The sequence below is a fragment of the Notolepis coatsorum genome, assembly GCF_963971535.1.
Source record: "Notolepis coatsorum genome assembly, chromosome: 5".
Taxonomy (NCBI): Eukaryota; Metazoa; Chordata; class Actinopteri; order Aulopiformes; family Paralepididae; genus Notolepis; species Notolepis coatsorum.
The window spans coordinates 164311272-164334799 of record NC_140169.1 but is presented as its reverse complement, the minus strand read 5'-3'; the positions used below and the strand labels follow the sequence as shown (position 1 = coordinate 164334799).

The 23528-nt window shown below is 45.1% G+C and overlaps 1 protein-coding gene across 1 annotated transcript in view; it reads left to right on the top strand.

The window, feature by feature from the left end:
- The window catches only part of cers6 (ceramide synthase 6), a 168294-nt gene that overhangs the window by 85805 nt on the left and 58961 nt on the right, over positions 1–23528 (top strand). The window contains exon 6 of the mRNA XM_084314429.1: positions 16162–16254. Coding sequence (XP_084170555.1) covers positions 16162–16254 — 93 coding nt within the window. The remainder of the gene's footprint in view (positions 1–16161; positions 16255–23528) is intronic.

Sequence of the window (23528 nt, the reverse complement as noted above, 5' to 3'; positions counted from 1 at the left end):
ATCCCCTTGGGGAAATTCAGCAAGATTAATACTACAACTCTGTATGTACAATAATGCTGTATATACCGTATATATATATATATACTTTTTTATATCCTTACTGTATATATATCTATCCATGTCTGTCTGTACATATGTGTACTATCTTTATGAATGAAGACTACTACTAACTATCTCTATGAATGAAGACTACAACTAGCTCTATAATAATAATAATAATTACTTGCATTTATATAATGGTTTTCTAGACACTCGAAGCGCTTTACTGGTAGCACCCAACCTTGGGCTACGCAGGCTCAATGGCTGAACGGCTCAGGGGACAGGGATTAATATCAGCCAATTAAGGGGAAGGGATAATTAGGTGGCCTTGATGTCAAAGACCTGATTGGGAATTTGGCCAGAAGCTCTATGAATGAAGACTACAATTAACTCTATGAATGAAGACTACAATTAACTCTATGAATGAAGACTACAATTAACTCTATGAATGAAGACTACAATTAACTCTATGAATGAAGACTACAATTAACTCTATGAATGAAGACTACAATTAACTCTATGAATGAAGACCACAACTAGCTCTATTAATGAAGACTACAACTAGCTCTATGAAGACTACAACTAGCTCTATGATAACTACAACCCCCTTCTGGCATTTGCCCGTCTTGCCAGATGACCAGGACTCAAGTCAAGTCAAGTGTTCCTGTTCTGAAGGTCCAGATTAACACTGAAAGTCTGCGTTTATTATTTTGTATAACTTATATATTGTTATATATATAAGATATATATCTTTACGTCATCTGTTTGCCTAACAGTATTCATCATTCGCTTATTGTATGTCCCATTCTTAACGCCGTAGGCGCCAGGGCGCGCGCCCCCCTAGACATGTTTTCAGAACATGTTCAGGCATGCCCGTTCAAGGGAGAGAGCGCATTGATTCTGTACAGGTGAACAGGCGGAGTCCACAGGGAACTAATATAGAGTATGTTGGGTAGACGACGTGCGGCAGCAGCATTACAGGAAAACTAACAGAGCGAGAGAGAAGACGTCTGGTGCAGTTGTACATAGACAGAGAGCGGTGTATCGTTATAGAGAGCCACATGGCTAATTAGATACCACTATAATATTGTCGAGCCATTATTGGCACAGTATAGTGACTTGTGTAAGCGAAGTAACGTGGAGAGACTTATAGTTAAACCCAGCGACGTTCTGGACATAACTACTCATTGGAGACCGCCTGCGGGTTAGCTTCCAGTACAGACGGAGCTAACTAGCTATCATCTATGCCAACGGGGCTTTTGGATTAATAGCTATTAACCCTGCCATCGGGCGCTAGGAATACAAGGACCGGTTCCGTACGAGACCCCTTCTCCCAGCGACGACAGGATTATCCGACCAGTCTACAGTTTCTCTGGAGCAGGAGCTCTAGAGAGAACCAACCGTCTCCAGCCACCATCTTGCTTTTCCCTGTATCGCCTCGCTTCGTCTCACTCCATTCAGAGCTCCACCGGTCGAGTATCCGTAGTATAGGAACTATTCGTTACCGTTGACTTTGTTGCACTGACATTCTATTATTAAAGGAGAACCGTGATAAATAATATGTATGTTTACTATTAACATTAAACTGATGCTTGTTCAACTTGTATCCCTGTCCCCGCGCAGTTAATGGAGTGTCCGCCATTTTGAGTAACTGTACTGTCTGGCTAAATTAATATTCTTTAGTAGTGGTTTAATCTAACATATCTCAATACAGTCAGGGTTGTGTAGCCCCTTAGCTACAGTTCCTTTATTATCCTTTATTATTATTATAGCAGCATGTCGGATAGGTAGTAATAATAATAGAACAAAGTGCAAGTAGTAATGATGATAGTGATAACAGTAGTAGTAGTGACAGTGGCTCGGGAGGTAGAGCAGTCGTCTGGTAATCCGGAGGTTCCCGGTTCGATTCCCACTCCCCCCCCCCCCCCGGGCATCGTGTCCTTGAGCAAGACACTTAACTGCTCCCGACGAGCAGGTCGGCACCTCGCACGGTCGCCTCCGCCGTCGGTGTGTGAACGTGTGCGTGAACGGGTGGATTTGTAAAGCGCTTTGGATAAAGGCGCTATATAAGTGCAGTCCATTTACCATTGCATCTTCTTTCTACCACCTCTACCAATGGCATGTGTAGTACTTTTCTGGGCTAATTGTTCTGATTTAATCAGAACCTAATATCTAATCTGCTCTACGTTGTGTTTAAAACCTTTAAAGCCCTGGAAAGTACTTTTAACAAAGACCGGGAGGTCTTTGTTTCACGACCAGCGGCACAGCAGGAGAAATGGAGGAGAAGGTAGTTATTTCAAAAGTAGTGGTTTATTAAAATCCACAAAGTTATACAAAAATGATCTGTTTCAATTTAAAATAAAGAATGCTATAGTTGTGATCACTAGACACTATGCCGTCTGCGATCCCAACTAGACTAAGAAAGTAGATTGTTGAATGGTCTTTGTTGAGTTGTCTTTGTTCTCTGGCTGATGAACAAAGGTAAAGGTCTGTTCTCCCTCCAAAATGTTCTTTGTGTTCTGCTCCTCTGCTTCCGCGTTGTCTCCTCCCGTGTGAAGAGGTGGGTGTGGTTCCTTGGTGGTTTCGTTTCAGAGTGTCCTTTGACACCGTCCCACACCCCCTCTTATATCAAAAGCCTGGAGTCTCTGCGTGACGTCACCAAAGTGACATCATCAGATGTTTTCCTCCAATCCCAGGCCTACTAAGTTTGAATGTGAAATAGGAGGTTGGCTTCACAGCCAACTCTTTTTCCTTTGTTTTCCAGTCAAAGAACAAACACCGTCTAACAACTTAATACTTGGGTTATTGATCTCACAATATATATATTCGAATTGCAATTGATTACATAAACACAGAGATATCATATGTGAACATAGTCTGATACCATAAAGCCTAATTTCACCCTAGGTGAAACTAGTTTTACATTGCAGGGGATTTAAGTCTGTAACACAGTCTGCTGACTTTCAGTGAATAGCTAACAGGCCTAATCATTCTTTTAACTTAAACCCAATATCTCTTTTATACTGTTTATACTTTAGCGTTCGTTAATAATATGTTCCTCCATGATTACCAAGATCCAGCCTAACAGTCTCACATTGATGGTAAACATTCTACCTCAGTAAACACACATAAGTTAGTTAACTATAATTCCTATTTGAGACTTTTCATACTACTCAGAACAGTTGACTGTCCTTGGTTGACTGTCCTTGTGTCCCTAGGCCGCGAAGCAGCTGATAACAACTTCATGTGACCTCATCACCTCATTGTGTTAGCTAGGGCTTATCTGAAATCCTTCCTGTCCCACACCCTCAAGGAGCCAGGTGGCTCTTTTGTTCTAGGACTCCCGAATGGCTTATCCAAACAGGTCTTTATCTTTTACAGCCGGCTGTTTGAGTGGCCCGGCACACAACCTGTTATGAGGGTTCTTGCGTTGACTAACTAAGGCAGCTGTTTTCTGATCAAAGCTTCCTCTTATGACCTTTTCTATTGGGAATAAAAGATTCAAATACAGTTTAGGATTTATGTTCCATCAAAAACTACTACATTCCACACTCGGATAGATTAACTATCCTTAATTATGTCAAACATAGATCCTAACTTCTGCTTACTACTACCTGGATAAGAATTAAGACATTTTAAATCATACTTGGATAAAATACATACGGTTTCCCACACTCGGATCCTAAAAATCAACACAACATTCTTTTTCTAAATCTCTTTCTTATGTATACTTATAAACTCAAACATCTTTATTTGCAGTAAATTTTAATTATTGTGTGCAGTGTGCAGTCTTTGACACGCTTTTTCGTACCAGGATCAATTTCCACTGGTTTCCACTGTGGGTTGTCAAATTCTGACTTGGAGCAGTGAGAAGGGGGGGGGGGGTCAATGTTTTCTGGATTGACCTGGCCCCCTCCTTATTTCTCAGAGCTGGTGCAGTTCACGACTGCTGAAGGCTACAACCAACTCTGGGAGGTAGAATTAGACATCATCCCACCCCGTCTTCTGTCGAGACCTTGTGCCTCGTGCTGAACTCTATAGGGGTATGACCCCCTGCTGTATTGCGGGTTCAGTTGAACCAGGAGCTCTTCCCTCGGGTGTCAGTTGCGTCGCTCTCAGGTGGGGTGATTAGATCTCCCCTCTGGCGCTGTCACGGCTGTGAGGAGGTCATCGCTGGCTGCTCAACCCCCGTTGACCCTCAGATTAGTGGAAGAGGTTTACTTCTCCCCCCCCTCCGCCTGGTCGTTGATAGGGGCGATAGCAGCTCCACCCTTTCGCTTGTTGACACCCTGGTCAATTGCTAAGGCCTTGCAGCCTGTCTGTTGACAGCCGGAGTTGTTGATGAGGCCTAGCAGCCTGTCTCCTCGTAGATTGCCTGTCGTTCGGCCTCTCTTGTTCCCCTCCGAAGCCTCAAGACCCGGTCACTGCGTTGGCCGGAACTCTCAACGCTTGAGAGTTAGGCTTCTCCTGGATCTCTTGGTACCCGCAGTGTTGTGATTCCCCATGGACCTCTGGGTAGACACTAGCCAGTGTCTGGTTCCCCAGTACTGATGGAGTCCTTGGTCTGTCTCGTACCACCCTCGGATGCATGCTGGTTCCCCAATCTCCCATTCATATCCTGCAGTGAATATATATCGCTTCGGTGGACAGTGCAGGTTACTTCTACCACAACAATTGGTTGAGAATCCATATTTTTCCTCCCTCAGACACTCTTTACTGGTCTGAGTTCTGACAACTTTCTTTTCCAAATCATTTTTCTATATATGTTATGACTTCTAGATCGTTAATATTCAAAATTCAGAAAAATTCACATGGCTCTCTTTATATTATGCTGTCAAAACAGTATAACCCACACCACCCTTTGATGTGGAATAACATTCAAACATCATACCTCCGTCCCTGGACAGCTGCCACCGGGCCTGGACAGCCAGTACTGACACACCCTCTCTCCCAGTAGTCCTACATGTATGGCAACAAATCACAGTCCGCCTTAAACACACATCTTCCACATTCTCTGCCAGCCTCTACTACGCCGTCAGAGTCCCCCACAAGCCAATTATCAATTGCACATGTCCACACCCTACACAAAGACTATTTGGCCAATAGCGACCAAAACCTACTGAGCTTATCAATATACAGAGAATCATGCTTCCCAACACTTTCACCAATCACGACACACCCCCAGATCCTATATCCGGATTTTTTATGGGCGGAGAACAAAAATCCATGAACCAGCTCTAGTCCGTTCACTTCGTTCCCAGTCCATTATATAGACATATACTACCCAGTCCTGCTGTGTCGAGATCACTTCCAGCTTGTCAGGTACCCTAAGAAAAAATATAGAAAAGAAACAAAAACAAAGAAAAAACATGCCCAAACTAATAATTGAAAACAATAAACCAAACTTGTGAGCATCTCTCTTTTCAACTCACTCTTAGAAACAAAATTAACCTATTATCTAGGGGCGTATTCACCCCCGTATAAACTAAGAAACAAAAATGAAAAACTCAAATGAATAAACAAAATGAACGCTCCCGGCCTAAGTCAGGAATTGCTCGTAACACACTAGAAAAGAGAAAAAATATGTAGAAATAAAAATAAACACCTATATACATTTACATTTAGTCATTTAGCTGACGCTTTTATCCAAAGCGACTTACAAGTTCTGTGCGACAAGACAGCAAGAAGGGTATAACTCTATCAGCTGAGTAACAATGTTCATCAAAGTGTTGCGTGTTACAGTGTAGGTTAGTTTATTAGGACAAGTGCATGACATTAAGGTTAGTCGGGGTTAGATTATTATTATTTTTTTTATCATTTCAGATAATGGTTGAAGAAGTGAGTCTTTAGTCGACGGCGAAAGATTGGACGGGATTCGGCTGTCCTAACTGGGATGGGTAGTTCATTCCACCATTGTGGGGCAAGGACTGAGAATAGGCGGCTTCTCTTTGATGACCCTCCGGGAGCTTGGATAGGAGTAGATCTGAGGCGGCCAGAAGACGCAGAGCGTAGGGGTCTTGAGGGTGTGTAGTTAGAGACCATTGACCGGAGGTAGGCGGGAGCGGTTCCCTTTGCCGCACGGTATGCTAGGTCGAGGGCCTTGAAGCGGATACGTGCAGCAATGGGGAGCCAGTGCAGGTCCCTAAGAAGTGGGGTGACATGGGCTGACTTCGGTAGGTTTGAGATCAGGCGGGCCGCTGCATTTTGAATGAGTTGAAGAGGCTTGGTGGCAGTGGCCGGGAGGCCAGCTAGCAGTGCGTTGCAGTAGTCGAGGCGGGAGATGACTGTTGATTGGACGAGGAGTTGGGTGGCTTCTTTTGTCAGGAAGGGGCGTATCCTTCTGACGTTGCTCAGGAGGAATCTGCAGGTTCTGGTTGTCGCTGCGATGTGAGCAGAGAAGTTCAACTGGTCATCGAGGACAACACCAAGGTTCTTGGCGGTCGGCGACGCGGTCACAGCTGCATTCTCGACTGTGATGGAGAGGTCGGTCAGGGGGGAGGATTTGGCCGGCAGGTGGAGCAATTCTGTTTTGCTTAGGTTCAGTTTGAGGTGGTTGGTCGTCATCCAGGCGGAGATGTCGGACAGACAGGCCGAGATCCGCTCAGAGACGTGGATATCTGAGGGAGGGAAGGAGAGGAAGAGTTGAGTATCATCGGCATAACAATGATATGAGAAGCCATGAGATGTATATCTATTACTCATGATGGTTGATGTCCATCTATCAATATCATAAAAACCTAGGAACAACTATGGGTCTCCTTAATTTCTTAATCATGCAGTCCACCCTTTGACCAATCTGAATGTTGATCAAGCATGGATAATCTACTGACCACTAGCTGCCGCAGTGTCACATCATTTCACTGTCTAATATTGAATACCTAATATTAACTGTTTAACAAGATTTGATTTTCTCGTTAGTCCGATTAGTTCACACATCCGTCCGTTACTTCATCACGCCATATTACTCACACATCCATTTTAGTAACTTCCACTCATAACCTAATCACCTAACCCCTCTATTTATTTTGTATTCTATTTTTATTCTAATCAGGAGCATATATTTTTTTATCCAATCTATTCCATCTTTACCCTAATCAGTTGTATATATTTTTATTCTGCCGGTGGCCTCTGCAGACATGACCTTTGAAAATGACCTTTCAGTCCACAGATCCAGCAAACCTGTCCTTGTTCCCTTGGTTGTGGGACCCTGTGGCCCGTCCGCCTGTGATCGGATGACCCTGGGGTCATCAGGCCCAGAGCATGTCCTTGCTGTCTGCCATCACCGCCATGGTTCCCTTGAGCCTGTTCTGGGGAGAAAGCCACGTACCTATTTGGTTCAGTCACAGTTCTTTGAGCCTGTTGTTGGGAGGGGCCCGCTATCTGTCCAGGAAACGGGGCACAAGACATTGTTTGATCACGGCGGCCTAACTCCGACGCCCGAAGCATGATCTCAATTGCTGTACCATCTAGTAGTGCAGTCTTTCTCGCCAGTTCTTGTTCCAGTCTCTGAGTCTCGTGTGCGGCTAATTCCGACGCCCGAAGCATGACCCCAATCGCTGTACAATCTAGCAGTACATACTTTCTCGCCCATTCTTGCTCCATTCTCTGCGTCTCGTGTGCGGCTTGACCGATCTCCAGCTGTGTCTTCATCAGATCTCGATGAACTGCCTCGTGTCGTTCGAACGCTGCTATAAACGCTCTCTGTTGTCTATAGGACGACGCCTCTTCCCCCATCTCAGCACTGGCGGTTTGACTTCCCATCGCTGGGCCCCGCCTCTCATCTTGGCTCTGGTGCTGAGGGGGTCCTGGACAGGGGGAGCTTACGGGCCGTGGACACTGCACTTGATACCGACCTTGGTTTTGCCCACGCCCACCTCCTCTGTTCCCCCCTCGAGTGCCTCCCCTTCTGGCTCTATAGCCATTCTCATATTCCCATGAAATATGTCCGATCTCCCCACACTGCCAGCAATCAACCTGCCGACCTTTGTTTCCATTCGCGCCCCCTCTCCTGCCTCCACTTGATCCCCGTGCCTGCCAGGGTGTCCCTCTTGGGGTTTGTTGTTGTCCCGGCGCAGGACCCCCTGGTGTTCCCGCCTGAGCCTGTCCCTGTTCATGTGGTTCCCCTTCGTAGCCCGTCCCCCCTCTTGGCTGTGCGGACTGGATTGGGCCTTGGAGGTATTCCACTACCTGTCCTGCCTCGGTTGGCTGTTGTTCTCGATGGAGGCACGTCCTCCGCTCTTCTTCCACCCTGGCCCTGGCTGACTGGCTCCTAGTCATTGGGCCACGTCTTCTCAGTTTGGTACTGATGGTGGGGGTGGGGGAAACCTAGGCACGGGACACAGGTGGGCTGTAGAAACTGTTTATGTATTATCTCATACCTGCTGTCGGTTTCTATTTCAGCCGTACGGCCAGAGTCAACTCCCTGGGACTGCTGTAACAACATCGCTCTCCTCAGTTGCTTTCTTTGTCTCTTGGTTAACTGGCAGTCACCTGCAATGGACACTTCAGCGTGGATCGGCTCGGGTAATACAGTTGTCTCTGGGTCGCTCGCAGCAACGACCCCCTGTGGTGGAGTTAAAAACATTATTTCCAGTCCCTCCGTCACACTGGTCTCAGGAGGGGAGTCGGTCACATTCAAGTCAATCAGGTTAACGTCACTGTTCAATTCGGTCAATGAAATGTCTGCAGAGGTTATCGGCATTACCCCACTACCGGCATTATTTCTTTTCATCACCTTTCGTAATCTCTTTTTCTGTTTTTTGATTTGGGTACGCATTCTATACCGGCCTCCTTTCTTATATTTAAATACAAGGTTTTGTAACGGCCTGAATATCTTTGGCCATTCTTTCGTCACTTTTATTGTGACATTCCCAGTCGTTGAGATAGACAGATTGTCTACCCTTTCTATGGTTATTGCATCTAACCCTCCAGTTGCTCCTATCTGTGTATTGGCCATTCTCACCTCTTTCAAACACTCTTAATATCACCGTTTGGAAAGCAAGTGTCTCTGTATTTAAACTATTTTTACAAACTTGAGTTAATCTCACTCACACTGTCAGAGTTATTGGTGCAAACAGGAATTGGTAAATCGCTGTGTGTGATACTATACCCCGACTTTCAACAGTCAATTTGATTCCCCTGTCTGGAGTTTGGAATTGTCAGCACTGCCCTGTCCGCCCTGGAGCAGCTGTGAAGAGAGAAAAGAAAAAGCATACACTTAATTATCAGTGTCATTTCCCTTTCACCATCCATCATTTATCTTTAAGCATGGAATGTCGGGCATCTTCTATACTAATATCACTTAAGAGAGCATTTGTGCAATTTTCTTTTGAATTATTAACGACACGGCCTTAATCGTTTTTCGTTGTCTCCATCGGAAAACTGGATCTCCCAATCCCGTTGTCATGCTCCTTCTTCACACAACTCCGGGGAACCCTATATCGCATCAGCCTTTTCCCTTCTGTTGATCAATCAGAAATTTGTTATTCACAGCCTATCATTTCTAAACACCTGTGCTGGATATGGTAATTTAGGTGACTAAAATCACTTTAACTCTTATTGCTCTGCAAATGACTATGTGTATCTTTAATTCTAACCTTTCCTTCTATGTGTAACTTTATTTATTTCTATTACTAAGAAAGCCTAAAAATGTATTCCGCTCATATTACATTTTACATACCAGTAATACACCTATCTCACACATAATTCTGCACACAATTACTACACATTCCCCCGTAACACCTAACCACAGGTGTTAAACCCACTTCTCACGAGAAAATAAATCAATTTTCAGTGACTCATGTCACTGAATTCTCGTGCCTTGGGAACAGTGTCACACAACCTGTTTATTAAACCACAGGCGCCGACACTACCCCCATTTTGAAATCCCTGCAGACCAATGACATCTCACTGGTCAGCCTGACTTGTGGCCCACGGCGTCCCCCCCAGTTTGCAACCTGGAACACGAAACCCCGGGCTTTCTACTCAAGGATATCCAAAGTCCATACCACTCTCAACCACTGCTGCCCACACACAGCACCTCCGACACAAATTAACCACTGTAACCACCTTCACCCAAATATCCACACATAATATGACTCAATGCGCGCAGTGTGGCAGCGAGCTTTTGACGAGTGCACGCATAGCGCATCCCCGTTAATGCGCGGTGGCAGACAGCGAGCCACGACGATCTGTCTACCACCCACGCCACGACGTCTAGCAGTCCCCGTACCGTTAAAACGAAAATGCGTGCCGTGTGGCAGCGAGCTTCGACGAGTTGCACACATAACGCATCCCCGTCAATGCGTGGAGGCAGACAGCGAGCCACGACGATCTGTCTACCAACACCGCCATCACAGGTGCAGCCGAGCAGAGTGACCCCTCACACGCAGGTCCATCTGCGTGGAGAGTCCCTAACCTGTCCTCAAAGCATGCTCCGACTTACGGCCCACCATCATGAACGCAACATCCAAACCACTGGCACGGAGACCTGGTGAGAGCCAGAGAGTATGGCCCACCGCTGGTTGCTACAACATCATTGCCCTGACGCCGGCCAATACCACTACCAGCACTAGAAATCCCCAACAACTAACAATAAACTGCATCTAAAACCTACAGAGAATAACAATAAACAATAAACATAACAATACACTGCATTTGAAACCTATAGAGAATAACAATAAACAATATACAAGTCCAAACTAGGAGAGAAAGAGAGAGCGTTTTGGGGGGGCCGAGGGGGGAAGAGAAAATGGAAGAGAGGTGGAGGAGGGATACCTCTAAGCGAGATTCCTCGTCCATATAACACCTCATTACAATATAGCCTGTGCCACATAAACGGCCACCCCACTCGTCAAATGACCCCACTCTTAAAGAATGCTCTTCCAACCAGGTCGGGAGCATCAACTGTCCCATAGAGAGAAAGAGAGAGTGGGAGAGAGATTGAGGGGGGGGGGGAGAGAGAGGGAAAGAAGGAGAGAGAGAAAGGGGCGCGGGGGGAAAAGGGAATGGAAGGGAGGGAGAGAGAGAGGGGGGTTGAGGGGGAGAGCGAGGGGGGTTGAGGGGGGGGGGGATAGGGAGGAGGAGGGGGGGTAGGGAGAGAGTGAGGGGGAGGGAGAGAGAGAGGTGGGGGAGTGAGGGGGAGGGAGAGAAAGGGAGAGAGAGAGAGGGAGAAAGAGGGAGAGGAGGGAGGGAAAGAGGGAGAGGGAAAGAGGGAGAGAGTGGGGGGTTTAGGGAGAGAAGAGAGAAAAGAGAGAGAGAGGGGGAGACAGAGGGAGAGGGAGAGAGAGAGAGAGAGGGGGGGTGGAGAGGGAGAGAGAGAGGTGGGGGAGAGCGAAGGGGGCGAGGGGGGAAGAGGGAATGGAAGAGAGGGAGAGAGAGAGGGGGGTCGAGGGGGGAAGAGGGAATGGTAGAGGGGGTTAGGGAGAGAAAGAGAGATAGGGAGAGAAAGGGCGAGTTAGGGAGAGTGAGGGGGAGGGGGGGACCTGGGCCCCACATTCCACCACCAGATTAAACTATTTCCCCAAACTATCACAGCATAACAATCTAACTCTATTATTAAACTAACCTCTAAATGAAATCGTTCTGTGTGTAGAACCCAAAAACAGTTTCGAATGGAAACTTACCATGGCCTCTGCTGCCCCCTACCGTATTCCTAAATAAACTCCACCTTCCCCTCAACAATGGACGCCCGGCGCCCCTACTCAAGATGGCCGCCTCACCGCGAGATATCCCGAGAGTCTCGTCATGCTATGTCGTTAGCACAGTTAGCTTAGCATATTAGCTTCGTTAGCTTTAGCCCAGCGCAGGCCGCCAGTCCGTCCTCCGCTCCACGCACCCTTATGACGTCACAACCGGCGACCGCTTAGCCGTTAGCGCGGCTAGTTAGCATTAGCTTAGCTTCACTCACGACACCATAATAACGTTCCCCAACGGCCCATTGTCCTCTTTCGCCGCGCGGGCCGACACCTTGCAATGTTAACGCAACACCACTTTCCCCACAACAGAACTCTAATCCTCTCAAAATGCCAGTGTAGAGATTTAATCAAAAAATAAAAACATTACATCACACAGGCCTTCTCAAAACACTAGCTTGACCCCACCGCCTTCGCTTCCGCGGTGCCCAGGACGACTTCCGGGTCAAACTTTCACTTGTTCCGATCCCTTAATATATTAAACAACTACTTTATCCGCATCGAATTTGAAAATTTTAAAGTGCCTTACACATCCCCGTAGTCCCATGATACTACCGATCGACTTTATACACTCGAAACTACGCCGCTTCGTCACTAGTATTCCCCGGTCGCCCCCAGGCTAATGTAGCAGCTAACTGCTGCCGCATTCCAACGGCCCTCGAAAAAACCGCCGTTCTACTATTACATTTCCCCACGGCTGTTTGGTCATTAAAATTTCATAATAATACAACAATAAACTCTTACGTTTCATCAATCATTCCTAACCATAGCCATCATTCAAACATACATATTATTGCCACTCCTAACCACAAATAAAAACACAAACATCCATTCAGATTTACCTACTATTGTTACCAGAACGTCCGCGCGGCCATTTTAAAAAATTCACATTTCGTTTCACTTTATTCAATAAAACGAGATCAAGTGCAATCGTACACTTTAACTATACTGAATGTTTAAGATTACAACCAGTCTTTCAACCGACTTGCTACCAAGTACTATATCAGTCTTTCAACCGAATTGCCATCAAGTACCATTGTTCGCCCTTTATTACAGCGGACGCGCCTCATAATATGTTCTGGAGTGTATACATATTAAAAAAGGATCGTCTTTGACTTTCGGGTTTTTTTAATCCACAAGCTCAATTTGTCGACAACCCCCTCGCCATTTTAATCCTATTCGAAAATGCCCTAAAAGCGGGCATAATCTACATTTAATTCGGTCGATATTTAATGCAGATACCACGCTTCGTCGAATTGACGTCACAACGCTTATCCCAGAAAAATATGTTACAACCTCGTCCCACCAGCTAGCCCTAGCTCACATTAATTAACTCGTTTCATTCCTGTAATCGCATAACGTGTCCCCTATTATTACACTGATCTATTTCGCTCTTAGTCATTCTGATTTACATGATCCAAATAATGTTGAATTTGTGTATTAACGACCCCATACCTCGTCGATGGACCAGTCTCCACGCCGGTGCCGTTTGAGTCATGGTTCCAGGCCCAGATCCTGCTCCACCAACTAGTATAGACACAATTCACTCATCGCCTCGATATGTAAAAAAATTGCCACCTTATCCGCGCCCTGTTCTAGGTCAAAATGAAATAGGTGTTTTCACTACCCAAAATGCGCCCAGTCAAACTTGCCACTCCAGATTTACCGCGTTCACGATTCAATAAACGTTTCATCTACTGCAGTTCAACGCTTTGATCATGCTGTTAAAACAGTTGTTATGCCTCCACTCCTTCGTATAGTTTATCCTATACGAGGCTTTCAACGTTCTCATATATTTCAATATGAGTGGTTTCTAATGATCCTTCATACATAATTCCTATATGAGGCTTTAACTTTGTCAACCTCTTTGTTCGAACTGAGCGACCCATCACTCACCTATTTCCCAGGTTCGAAGCTGTCGTCCGGCAGCTCTGGTCGTTGTTGGGTTTGAAGAATGAAGAAGAAAAAAAATAAAAATCTCTCCCGAGTCGCTTCTAGTCCTCCGGTCACAGCACCAAAATGTAGTACTTTTCTGGGCTAATTGTTCTGATTTAATCAGAACCTAATATCTAATCTGCTCTACGTTGTGTTTAAAACCTTTAAAGCCCTGGAAAGTACTTTTAACAAAGACCGGGAGGTCTTTGTTTCACGACCAGCGGCACAGCAGGAGAAATGGAGGAGAAGGTAATTATTTCAAAAGTAGTGGTTTATTAAAATCCACAAAGTTATACAAAAATGATCTGTTTCAATTTAAAATAAAGAATGCTATAGTTGTGATCACTAGACACTATGCCGTCTGCGATCCCAACTAGACTAAGAAAGTAGATTGTTGAATGGTCTTTGTTGAGTTGTCTTTGTTCTCTGGCTGATGAACAAAGGTAAAGGTCTGTTCTCCCTCCAAAATGTTCTTTGTGTTCTGCTCCTCTGCTTCCGCGTCGTCTCCTCCCGTGTGAAGAGGTGGGTGTGGTTCCTTGGTGGTTTCGTTTCAGAGTGTCCTTTGACACCGTCCCACACCCCCTCTTATATCAAAAGCCTGGAGTCTCTGCGTGACGTCACCAAAGTGACATCATCAGATGTTTTCCTCCAATCCCAGGCCTACTAAGTTTGAATGTGAAATAGGAGGTTGGCTTCACAGCCAACTCTTTTTCCTTTGTTTTCCAGTCAAAGAACAAACACCGTCTAACAACTTAATACTTGGGTTATTGATCTTACAATATTCGAATTGCAATTGATTACATAAACACAGAGATATCATATGTGAACATAGTCTGATACCATAAAGCCTAATTTCACCCTAGGTGAAACTAGTTTTACATTGCAGGGGATTTAAGTCTGTAACACAGTCTGCTGACTTTCAGTGAATAGCTAACAGGCCTAATCATTCTTTTAACTTCCAGCCTAACAGTCTCACATTGATGGTAAACATTCTACCTCAGTAAACACACATAAGTTAGTTAACTATAATTCCTATTTGAGACTTTTCATACTACTCAGAACAGTTGACTGTCCTTGGTTGACTGTCCTTGTGTCCCTAGGCCGCGAAGCAGCTGATAACAACTTCATGTGACCTCATCATCTCATTGTGTTAGCTAGGGCTTATCTGAAATCCTTCCTGTCCCACACCCTCAAGGAGCCAGGTGGCTCTTTTGTTCTAGGACTCCCGAATGGCTTATCCAAACAGGTCTTTATCTTTTACAGCCGGCTGTTTGAGTGGCCCGGCACACAACCTGTTATGAGGGTTCTTGCGTTGACTAACTAAGGCAGCTGTTTTCTGATCAAAGCTTCCTCTTATGACCTTTTCTATTGGGAATAAAAGATTCAAATACAGTTTAGGATTTATGTTCCATCAAAAACTACTACACATGCTTGATCAAAAAATATATAGTGTATATATAACCACAATGATCAAATCATATTTGGAAACGTAGTTTATAGACATGCTGTTGCTTCCACTCTAAAGCCTCTGTACTCTGTATGTCATTCTGCCCTTACATTTATCACTGGATAAATAATCTGGACGTTGTGGACAGCGACTCCTACAGGTCGGTTGGGGGACAGGAAAATGGCGGGGGTAGTGTGAGCCGCCCACACGTTACACCTTGCCAAATGAGAGTCCGCGCTGGCAGGTGAAAAGATGTGACAGGCTGCCTCCACGTATCGGAGGAGACATGTGATGCAAGGCTTCTATCCTCCCTACAACCGGCCAGTGGGGGGGCATATGCGAGCAACGTTCAATACAGGGGAGGGGAGAATTGGCACGGCTAAATTGGGATGGGAGAAAAAATTGAAAAAGAGGAGAAAAAAGTGGATACAAAAAATAAGATTTATCACCGGTGACAGTTATGGTTCCATCATTGTATCCTATATTATGATAAGGTCGGGTGGTCCTCTCTGGCAGAGAGACGTGACTTGCACAGGCGTCTGTTTCTATATATACAGTAAGGCCATTGTTCCTTTTAATTTCACTACATGTTCAGCAGTGTTGGGCATCGTTTGGATTTGAACGATTCCGGTTCCGATTCTGATTCTCCATTTCGATTCCTGTTCTAAACGATTCTCGGTTCCGATTCTTTGACGTGCAGGTCAAAACAGGTCACAGCTTATTTCGCAGGAGATTTTTTTTTTATTATTTTTGAAAAATCGTTAATTTTTTTCATACTATTCACATTGTCAGTTGACTTGATACAGTTTAATTTGGTTGCTGTACTGTAACTAGGGTATTAATTAACAAAGTACATTTTTTATTTAATTTTTTTTAAGAATCGAAATTAAGAATCGAAATACAAATACTGCACCTTGTGTATGCTGCACCTTGTGTATACTGCACCTTGTGTGTACTGCACCTTAGGAACCGGTTCCTATTAGAACCGGTTCTCGATGCCCAACCCTAATGTTCAGCGTTGACCTCTCTGTGTGTGTCTGTGTGCAGGCCCTGACGGTGGACCTCCACTACTACTATATCCTGGAGCTGTCCTTCTACCTGTCGCTGCTCGTCTCTCAGTTCACAGACATCAGGAGGAAGGTAGGAGTCACGACACCCACAGGGCTGCGATAACGTCACAGCTACTGGATTCAGATTCTGCTTTATTGTTGCATCTTCGTCATATTTCACAAAAACAAGCTAAATCCTTGGGTCTTGCCCCCCTCGACCTACAGCATGGTAATAAAAATACACACAAACACAATAAAAACCAGCACAATAGTGATGTCTGAGAGAGTGACGGTGCTGAGTGTGGTTGATATAAAAAGTGCTACAGTAGAATAAAATCAACGTAAATACATAAATACTAGGGCTGTCCCTGACTAAGGATTTGGATGGTCGACTATGATTGGCCAAAATTTGCCGTTAGTCGACTATTTTTTGTATCATTCCATTTGGGCTGTGTGGGGTGCTTAATGTCTGAAGGAGTCGACTGAAGGCTTCTTGTCCTCTGCAAAAGCATGCAATTGGTCCACTGATGGATACATCTTGATATTTGTCTAGTCTAGTGTGTTCATTAGACAGGTGAAATCCTCTTTCAGTGCCTCTGTGCCTGTTTTCGTAGGCAGTTAGCCTCTTGTATGCGTGCCATTAGCGTTAGCCACGCTTCTAGGCCTCTTTTCTTTTGGAAAGAATGATAAAAAATAAAGAATTTTTTTTTATTCGACTAAGAGGTTGGCAGTCGACTACGGCTCCTTTCGACCGATTAGTCGACTGATCGACTAATAGGGGTCAGCCCTAAAAAATACACACAAACACAATAAAAACCAGCAATAATAGTGATGTCTGAGAGAGTGACGGTGCTGAGTGTGGTTGATATAAAAAGTGCAACAGTAGAATAAAATCAACGTAAAATACATAAATACACACAATAAAATCTGAATGACTAAATAGTGTCTGATGGCTTGATGGTAATGTGAGTCCTTGAGCCTGCTGGACCTGGCTCTGAGGCTGCGGTATTGCGCTAACGCCTCCCGGAAGGCAGCAGTTGGAACAGGCTGTTGTTATTATCTCAGTATCGGGGAGCGATGCCGCAGGTTTTTAGTTCAGATTTGATTCATTTAGATTTTTATTTTTAACATTTCCAGTAGTATGGTGTTACAGACCTGAAGCAATATCACAGCGCAGCCAAGAGCTTAGTGGTGTGACATTATAATGCTGAGCGTAGAGCTAGAATGTTAGAATGGACAGACGTTTTCCGGTTGAATTGGTGGACGATAGAATTGGTGAAATGTCTGAATTGTGACAAAAAGTAGACCCTTTCTTTTCAATAGAGAATAATGAAAGATCGCAATAATACCATAAGCCGCCATTACACACAGTTTATTATCTCAATGTGGAGAAATCCATAAGGTGTAGCCTGGCACAGGTCAGACCCATGGAACAAAGGCAAGCTAGCTCTACATTGGGTCTGAAGGCGGCACATTGAGAAATAGATGAGATAAGATATTCCTTTATTGATCCCTTTGGGGAAATGCAGGTGTCATAGCAGCATGGGGGAGGGGGGAGGGGAGGTATGCAGGGTAATAGTAGAAAGACATAAATATAGGCAATAAAATTTGATCTGAATATAAATAAACACACGTGTAAACAATATAATATAATAATATATATATATATATATAATAATAATAAATATCCTGGTCGTCAATTTTACTTACCGGATCATGTTTCCATGTATCCGTGTGTGTTACCAAGGTAACGGGCTGTCAGTGTGCAATCAGGCAGGGGTTACTGTAGTTAAAGTTTAGAACAGTCTCCATGCTGAGTCTTGCTGCTGTTGTTATCACAGATAGAGACACAAAATAGTCTCATCCTACACTGTAATGTGATGTAATGTGATCACAGAGCCAGCAGCTCACGCTGGCATGAGACACGTCACCACAGTAACAAGATGCCAACACGTCACCACGGTAACAAGACGTCACCACAGTAACAAGACGCCAACACGTCACCACGGTAACAAGACGCCAACACGTCACCACGGTAACAAGAAGCCAACACATCACCGCGGTAACAAGACAGCCAACATGTCACTGTTATGTACCATGAGCTTTATCACTCCTGTGTCACTGTGCATGCAGGTGAGGGCTGCTAATTAGCTGATTGCTGCTGATTGGATACCTGTCTGGCAGGTTAAAGCCACTTGTTCAAGTCACACATGCAGCCTGACTGTTGCTAGAGGAGAGTGTGGTAACAGAGTCTTATCACGTTCCACCATTTTTTTATCTTTAGTTTGTGCTAGTATTCATTGTTAGAGTAGTCTTTTGGTTCAAACACAGGCTTTGGTGTCTGTTTGCACTTATGTTGCGTCCCTTTGAGCCAGGGTTGTAACAGTTGGGCGCTCGTCCGGGAGTGAATTTGGAAACAAATACCCCTAGAATTTGTTTGGTGTTTTATTTTTTTTTGCATGGGGTGTGTGGTGCTGTAGTGTGGGTAGTGATCGTTACATGTAACGTGGGGGCTTGAGCCGAGCTTCAAACAGGTGAGTATGCCCTTATTTTTTTTTTGTAATTTGATTTTACTACTTATATGCTGTTAAAATATATAGTTTAGTGGACACCACAGGTAGGTAGGGTCCTTATTTTCTGGTTGTTTGTCAGCTTCCTGTGTACCACTTACTCCTGGGGCAGTCAGAGAAGTGATTGGTACCATCTACTTGTCTTGTACCATACTATATGCTTGACGGGTGGATGGTCAATATGATCTTTGGCTGGTAGCAGGTGTGGTTGAAGAGGGTTAGGTCTACAGGGCGTTAGCTTAACCCTTTAATCGCCGTTGACGCTGGAACACATCATTCCCCGCCATGCTTATTCTGCCGATGACGCTGGACAGCGTCTTTGATATCAATATTTCAAAAATCTGTGATCGAAATCATATCATTATATGTACTGGTGAGCCCCTGTCAACTCTCTAACGGTTCAAGAGCGCCATCTGGTGGCCGATCGGCGGATCGCCCAGGGAAGAAACAGGGAAGTGGAAGCTGGTGCTCATTTCAATTTGGTCCGATCACTCGCTATAGGTCCCGGGACTCGAGCTCGACACAATGGATATCGATCCGTTGCCAATAACTCGATAAACAACATGATTTGGACGTATATACTATTATACAACCTGGAAATGGATCGGGTATTTCTACATCCCATAATAGAAAAAATTCTGTTCCACGCTCATCTCCCAACGGCGAGAGGAAGCTACGGTGAGTTTCAGCATTATTTTGTAATGTCTTCTATACTAACTGCTCTAATGATCATATCACCCACACTAGATGAATGATATAACGGATTTTGTTGATCACCCTTCTCATGAGATGTTGGAGAGGTTTTCCAAAGAACAGCTTCTGGAGCTTCTGTGCACTACAAGGTAGAGCTTACTGCCGGTGAGAAGCGTTTGAAACCAACTGCCTTGAGTGCTTTGAGGGTTTTACTCATTAGGGAGCAGGTGCTTGTGGCGAGGGTGGAGGAGCCTCTTGTTTCTGACGTGTCTCCGCTACTATCTGGGGTGGCGGAGGGTGAGTGGAGGCTTAGAGAGTTAGAGTTTAAGGAAAAACAGCTACAGCAAGAGGAGAGGAGAATGTTGCTGGAGCACGAGCGTGCGCAGAAGGAGAGTGAGCTTAAGCACGAGCGTGCGCAGAGGGAGAGTGAGCTTAAGGAGAGAGAGCACGAGCGTGCGCAGAAGGAGAGTGAGCTTAAGGAGAGAGAGAGGAGAGAGGAGCGTGAGCATGAGCGTGAGCGTGAGCTTAAGGAGCGTGAGCTTAAGGAGAGACAAATGTTGCTGGAGCACGAACGTGCGCAGAAGGAGCTTGATTATAAGCATGCTGCCTTGCGGGCGGGTGCTCTGCCGTCAGAGTCGCGTTTCGGTTTTGATGTAGGCGAAAATATTAGGATGGTGCCTCCTTTTTTTGAGAAGGATGTGGATAAGTATTTTCCCCTTTTTGAACGGGTGGCAACCACGTTGAAGTGGCCTGATACGGCCTGGACACTGCTGCTGCAGTGTGTTCTTGTTTGTAAGGCACAAGAAGCGTATACTGCTCTGTCCCATGAACAAAGTGCTGACTATGAGCTTGTTAAGGCTTCCATATTGAGGGCTTATGAGTTAGTCCCCGAGGCCTATCGTCAGAGTTTTAGAGGCTATCGCAGGTCGAAGGGACAGTCGTAAGTTGAATTTGGAAAAGAGAATGAGAACCTGTTTGACAGGTGGTGCACCTCTCAGAAGGCAGAGTCAAGAGAGCAGCTTGGACAGTTGATTCTCCTAGAGGAATTTAAAAGATGTGTTCCTGATACCGTTTCCACGCATCTAAACGAGCGCCGGGTATTGAAGATAGGCGACGCCGCTGTCTTCGCTGATGAGTTTGTGTTGACACACAAGTCCGTCTTCGTAGAGGAATGCCGTGTTGAGTCCAGGGGTAGGCGTCCTTTTCAGGGGGGCCGTTTCCCAAAACCTGGGTCTGCTGGTCAGTTTACTTCACCTCCTAGGCGGGGTGGTTCTGCTAGTGCATTCCCAGAGGGGATTATATGTTTCTACTGTAAAGAGCCTGGTCATATCGTTGCTGGGTGCCCGGTGCTTGAACAGAAAAATTTCAGAACTGTGGCTCTGGTAGAAACCGTATGCAGAACACCTATGCCAACGTTAGAGGGTGATGGGGAAAGTATCAAACGTGTGGACAAAGAGCTTGAGGGTTCCTCAAGATTTATGATGGATGGATTTGTTTTTCCTGACTGATGCACTAGAGTCCAAGCAGGCTATAACAATTTGGAGAGATACCGGAGCTTTTCAGTCCCTCATTCTGGAGGGGATTTTGCCGTGTTCAGAAAAGTCTTCTTTGCATTCCGGTGTCGTTGTTCGTGGCTTTGGAGGTGGATTTGTGGATGCACCTTTGCATGAGGTCACACTCAACTCTCCCTTAGTATCAGGCAATGTTGTTGTGGGGGTATGTTCTCACATCCCCATAAGAGGGGTGTCCTTCATTCTAGGGAATGATTTGGCTGGTGACAAAGTGCTGGCTAATCCAGTTGTAACTCCCATTCCTGTGGTTTCTGAGGTCCCTGATGAGCTGACACAGAAACATCCAGGAGTGTTCCCTGTGTGTGCTGTGACACGGGCAATATCAAAGGACAAAAGTGATGTTGTTGATACTTCAACTTGTGACATTACACTTAGTGACACATTCTTTGTTGAATTGAAAAGTGAACCTGTTGAGAATTTTGGAATGCACACTGTGGATGTACCTCTGCATAATGATTTTCTTGATTGTGCCTTTGTGTCAGGCCCGGTGGTGCGGATATGCATGTGGCAGGAGATGATCTGGCAGCGCATTGTCTCAAGGTCTTCCCAGCCTGTACGGTGAGTGTGGGAAGGATGCTATGAGAGATGCTGTTGATTCATGTGACACCGTTCTAGTTGAAGAGGCTACAAGGCCTGGCTTAGGCTGCCAGCCTTCCCACAGTAGCTCTATTGTTCATGATGTTTCACTTGTGGGCAGGGATGGTCCCAGTATGTCAGTTGATGATTCTGACATCGATTAATGTGTCCACACTGACTCTCTGCCACGCACTAGGTGTGCTAGTCAACCTAGTTACCTGTGTTCTGTACAGCAGGAGCCGCCTTCACGACCTGGTCTGATGAGTGGCAACAATTTTGATCAGGACAATGTTATTTTGTGTGACGCCATTTTGGATGGTATTCCAGACGCTTTTGTGACTGATGTATTGCCATGTTCCAGGGACGGTGGGGCTGTACCTGAGGCGGTGCATCCTACTCTGGATGTTCACGGTTTGCAGTGTCCTGAACTGCCAGTGCCAGGTGGGATGGATATGGGCGCTGTGGTGGTATCAGAGATCTATGGTTTTTGTTTTTCTGTGTTCTGTCCTGTTGAGCGCAGTGAGCTTAGCTCTCATATTGATTTTGGTTTGCAGTCTCTTTTTGACAGGTCGGTATCGGTGGAGGGGCCTGTTGAAATGGAGCTCATATGTGATAAGGTCTTGGTTTGTCGATGGGGTCCTAAGCCTTACGCCTCAGTGGAGGAGGAGCCTGCCCCACTCCAGCCATATACCGCAGTGGAGGGACCTTTTGTGAGGTCTAGCTTGCCCGAGAGTCAGGACAGGGTTGTTTTTTGTTTTACACAGCATTGGCGAATGTTCCACAGTGGGGAGCATGCGGCAAGGTTGATGGTCGTGTTCGACAGGGGCCGACCCGTTATCGCTATTGTGGTAGTGGCCCTGACAATTAGTGGGTCACAAGATATTTTTTGTTTACTGGTTTGATGTGTAGTGGTTGCCTCCTGGGCAACCATTTTGGTGGGGGAGATGTTATGTACCATGAGCTTGATCACTCCTGTGTCACTGTGCATGCAGGTGAGGGCTACTAATTAGCTGATTGCTGCTGATTGGATACCTGTCTGGCAGGTTAAAGCCACTTGCTCAAGTCACACATGCAGCCTGACTGTTGCTAGAGGAGAGTGTGGTAACAGAGTCTTTTCACGTTCCACAATTCTTTGATCTTTAGTTTGTGCTAGTATTCATTGTTAGAGTAGTCTTTTGGTTCAAACACAGGCTTTGGTGTCTGTTTGCACTTATGTTGCGTCCCTTTGAGCCAGGGTCGTAACAGTCACCACGGTAACAAGACACCCAACACGTCACCGCAGTCAAAGTCAAAATGACTTTATTTGCGGCAATCTTCGCTCTTTCAGACCCTGTGGAGCTAGCTTGTCTACGTTCTGACTGGAAACGATTTAAAAACATTATAATAATATTATAACTGTTTTTAATTTGTGCCATCAGAGTTTAGCATAGGCTACGTTCACGCTGCAGGCGAGAGTGTCCTAAATCAGATTAAATATATATATATTTTTTTTATGTGACTCCGATCAAATCACATGGAATCTGATCTTTTCAATTCTGATTTGGGCCACTTTCATATGTTGGTCCTAAATCATATGCAGGTCTGATTTGTTTTAATTAGGGCTGTCAGTTTATCGCGTTAATTAGATTAATTAATTACACAGCAAATTATCGCGTTATTAAAATTAACTCAAAATTAATTACAAAAAAGAAAAAGATTTTTTTTTTTATAATTTGTATTTTTTTATCTCATTCATTCCATAAGAATGTAGAATACACATTTACAGATTTTTTTTTTAATATGGTCCATTTGCATGTTCTTGGTATCTGATTCTAGGGACATCTATGAATCTCAGGGAATGTATTCCCAGTGTCAGAAATACTTTGGGCTAGATCCACAAAGAATGGATTGCACGGTGCAAGTTGCACACTTACTTACAATTCATTATGAATTGAAAATGGGGGACCCTGATGTAA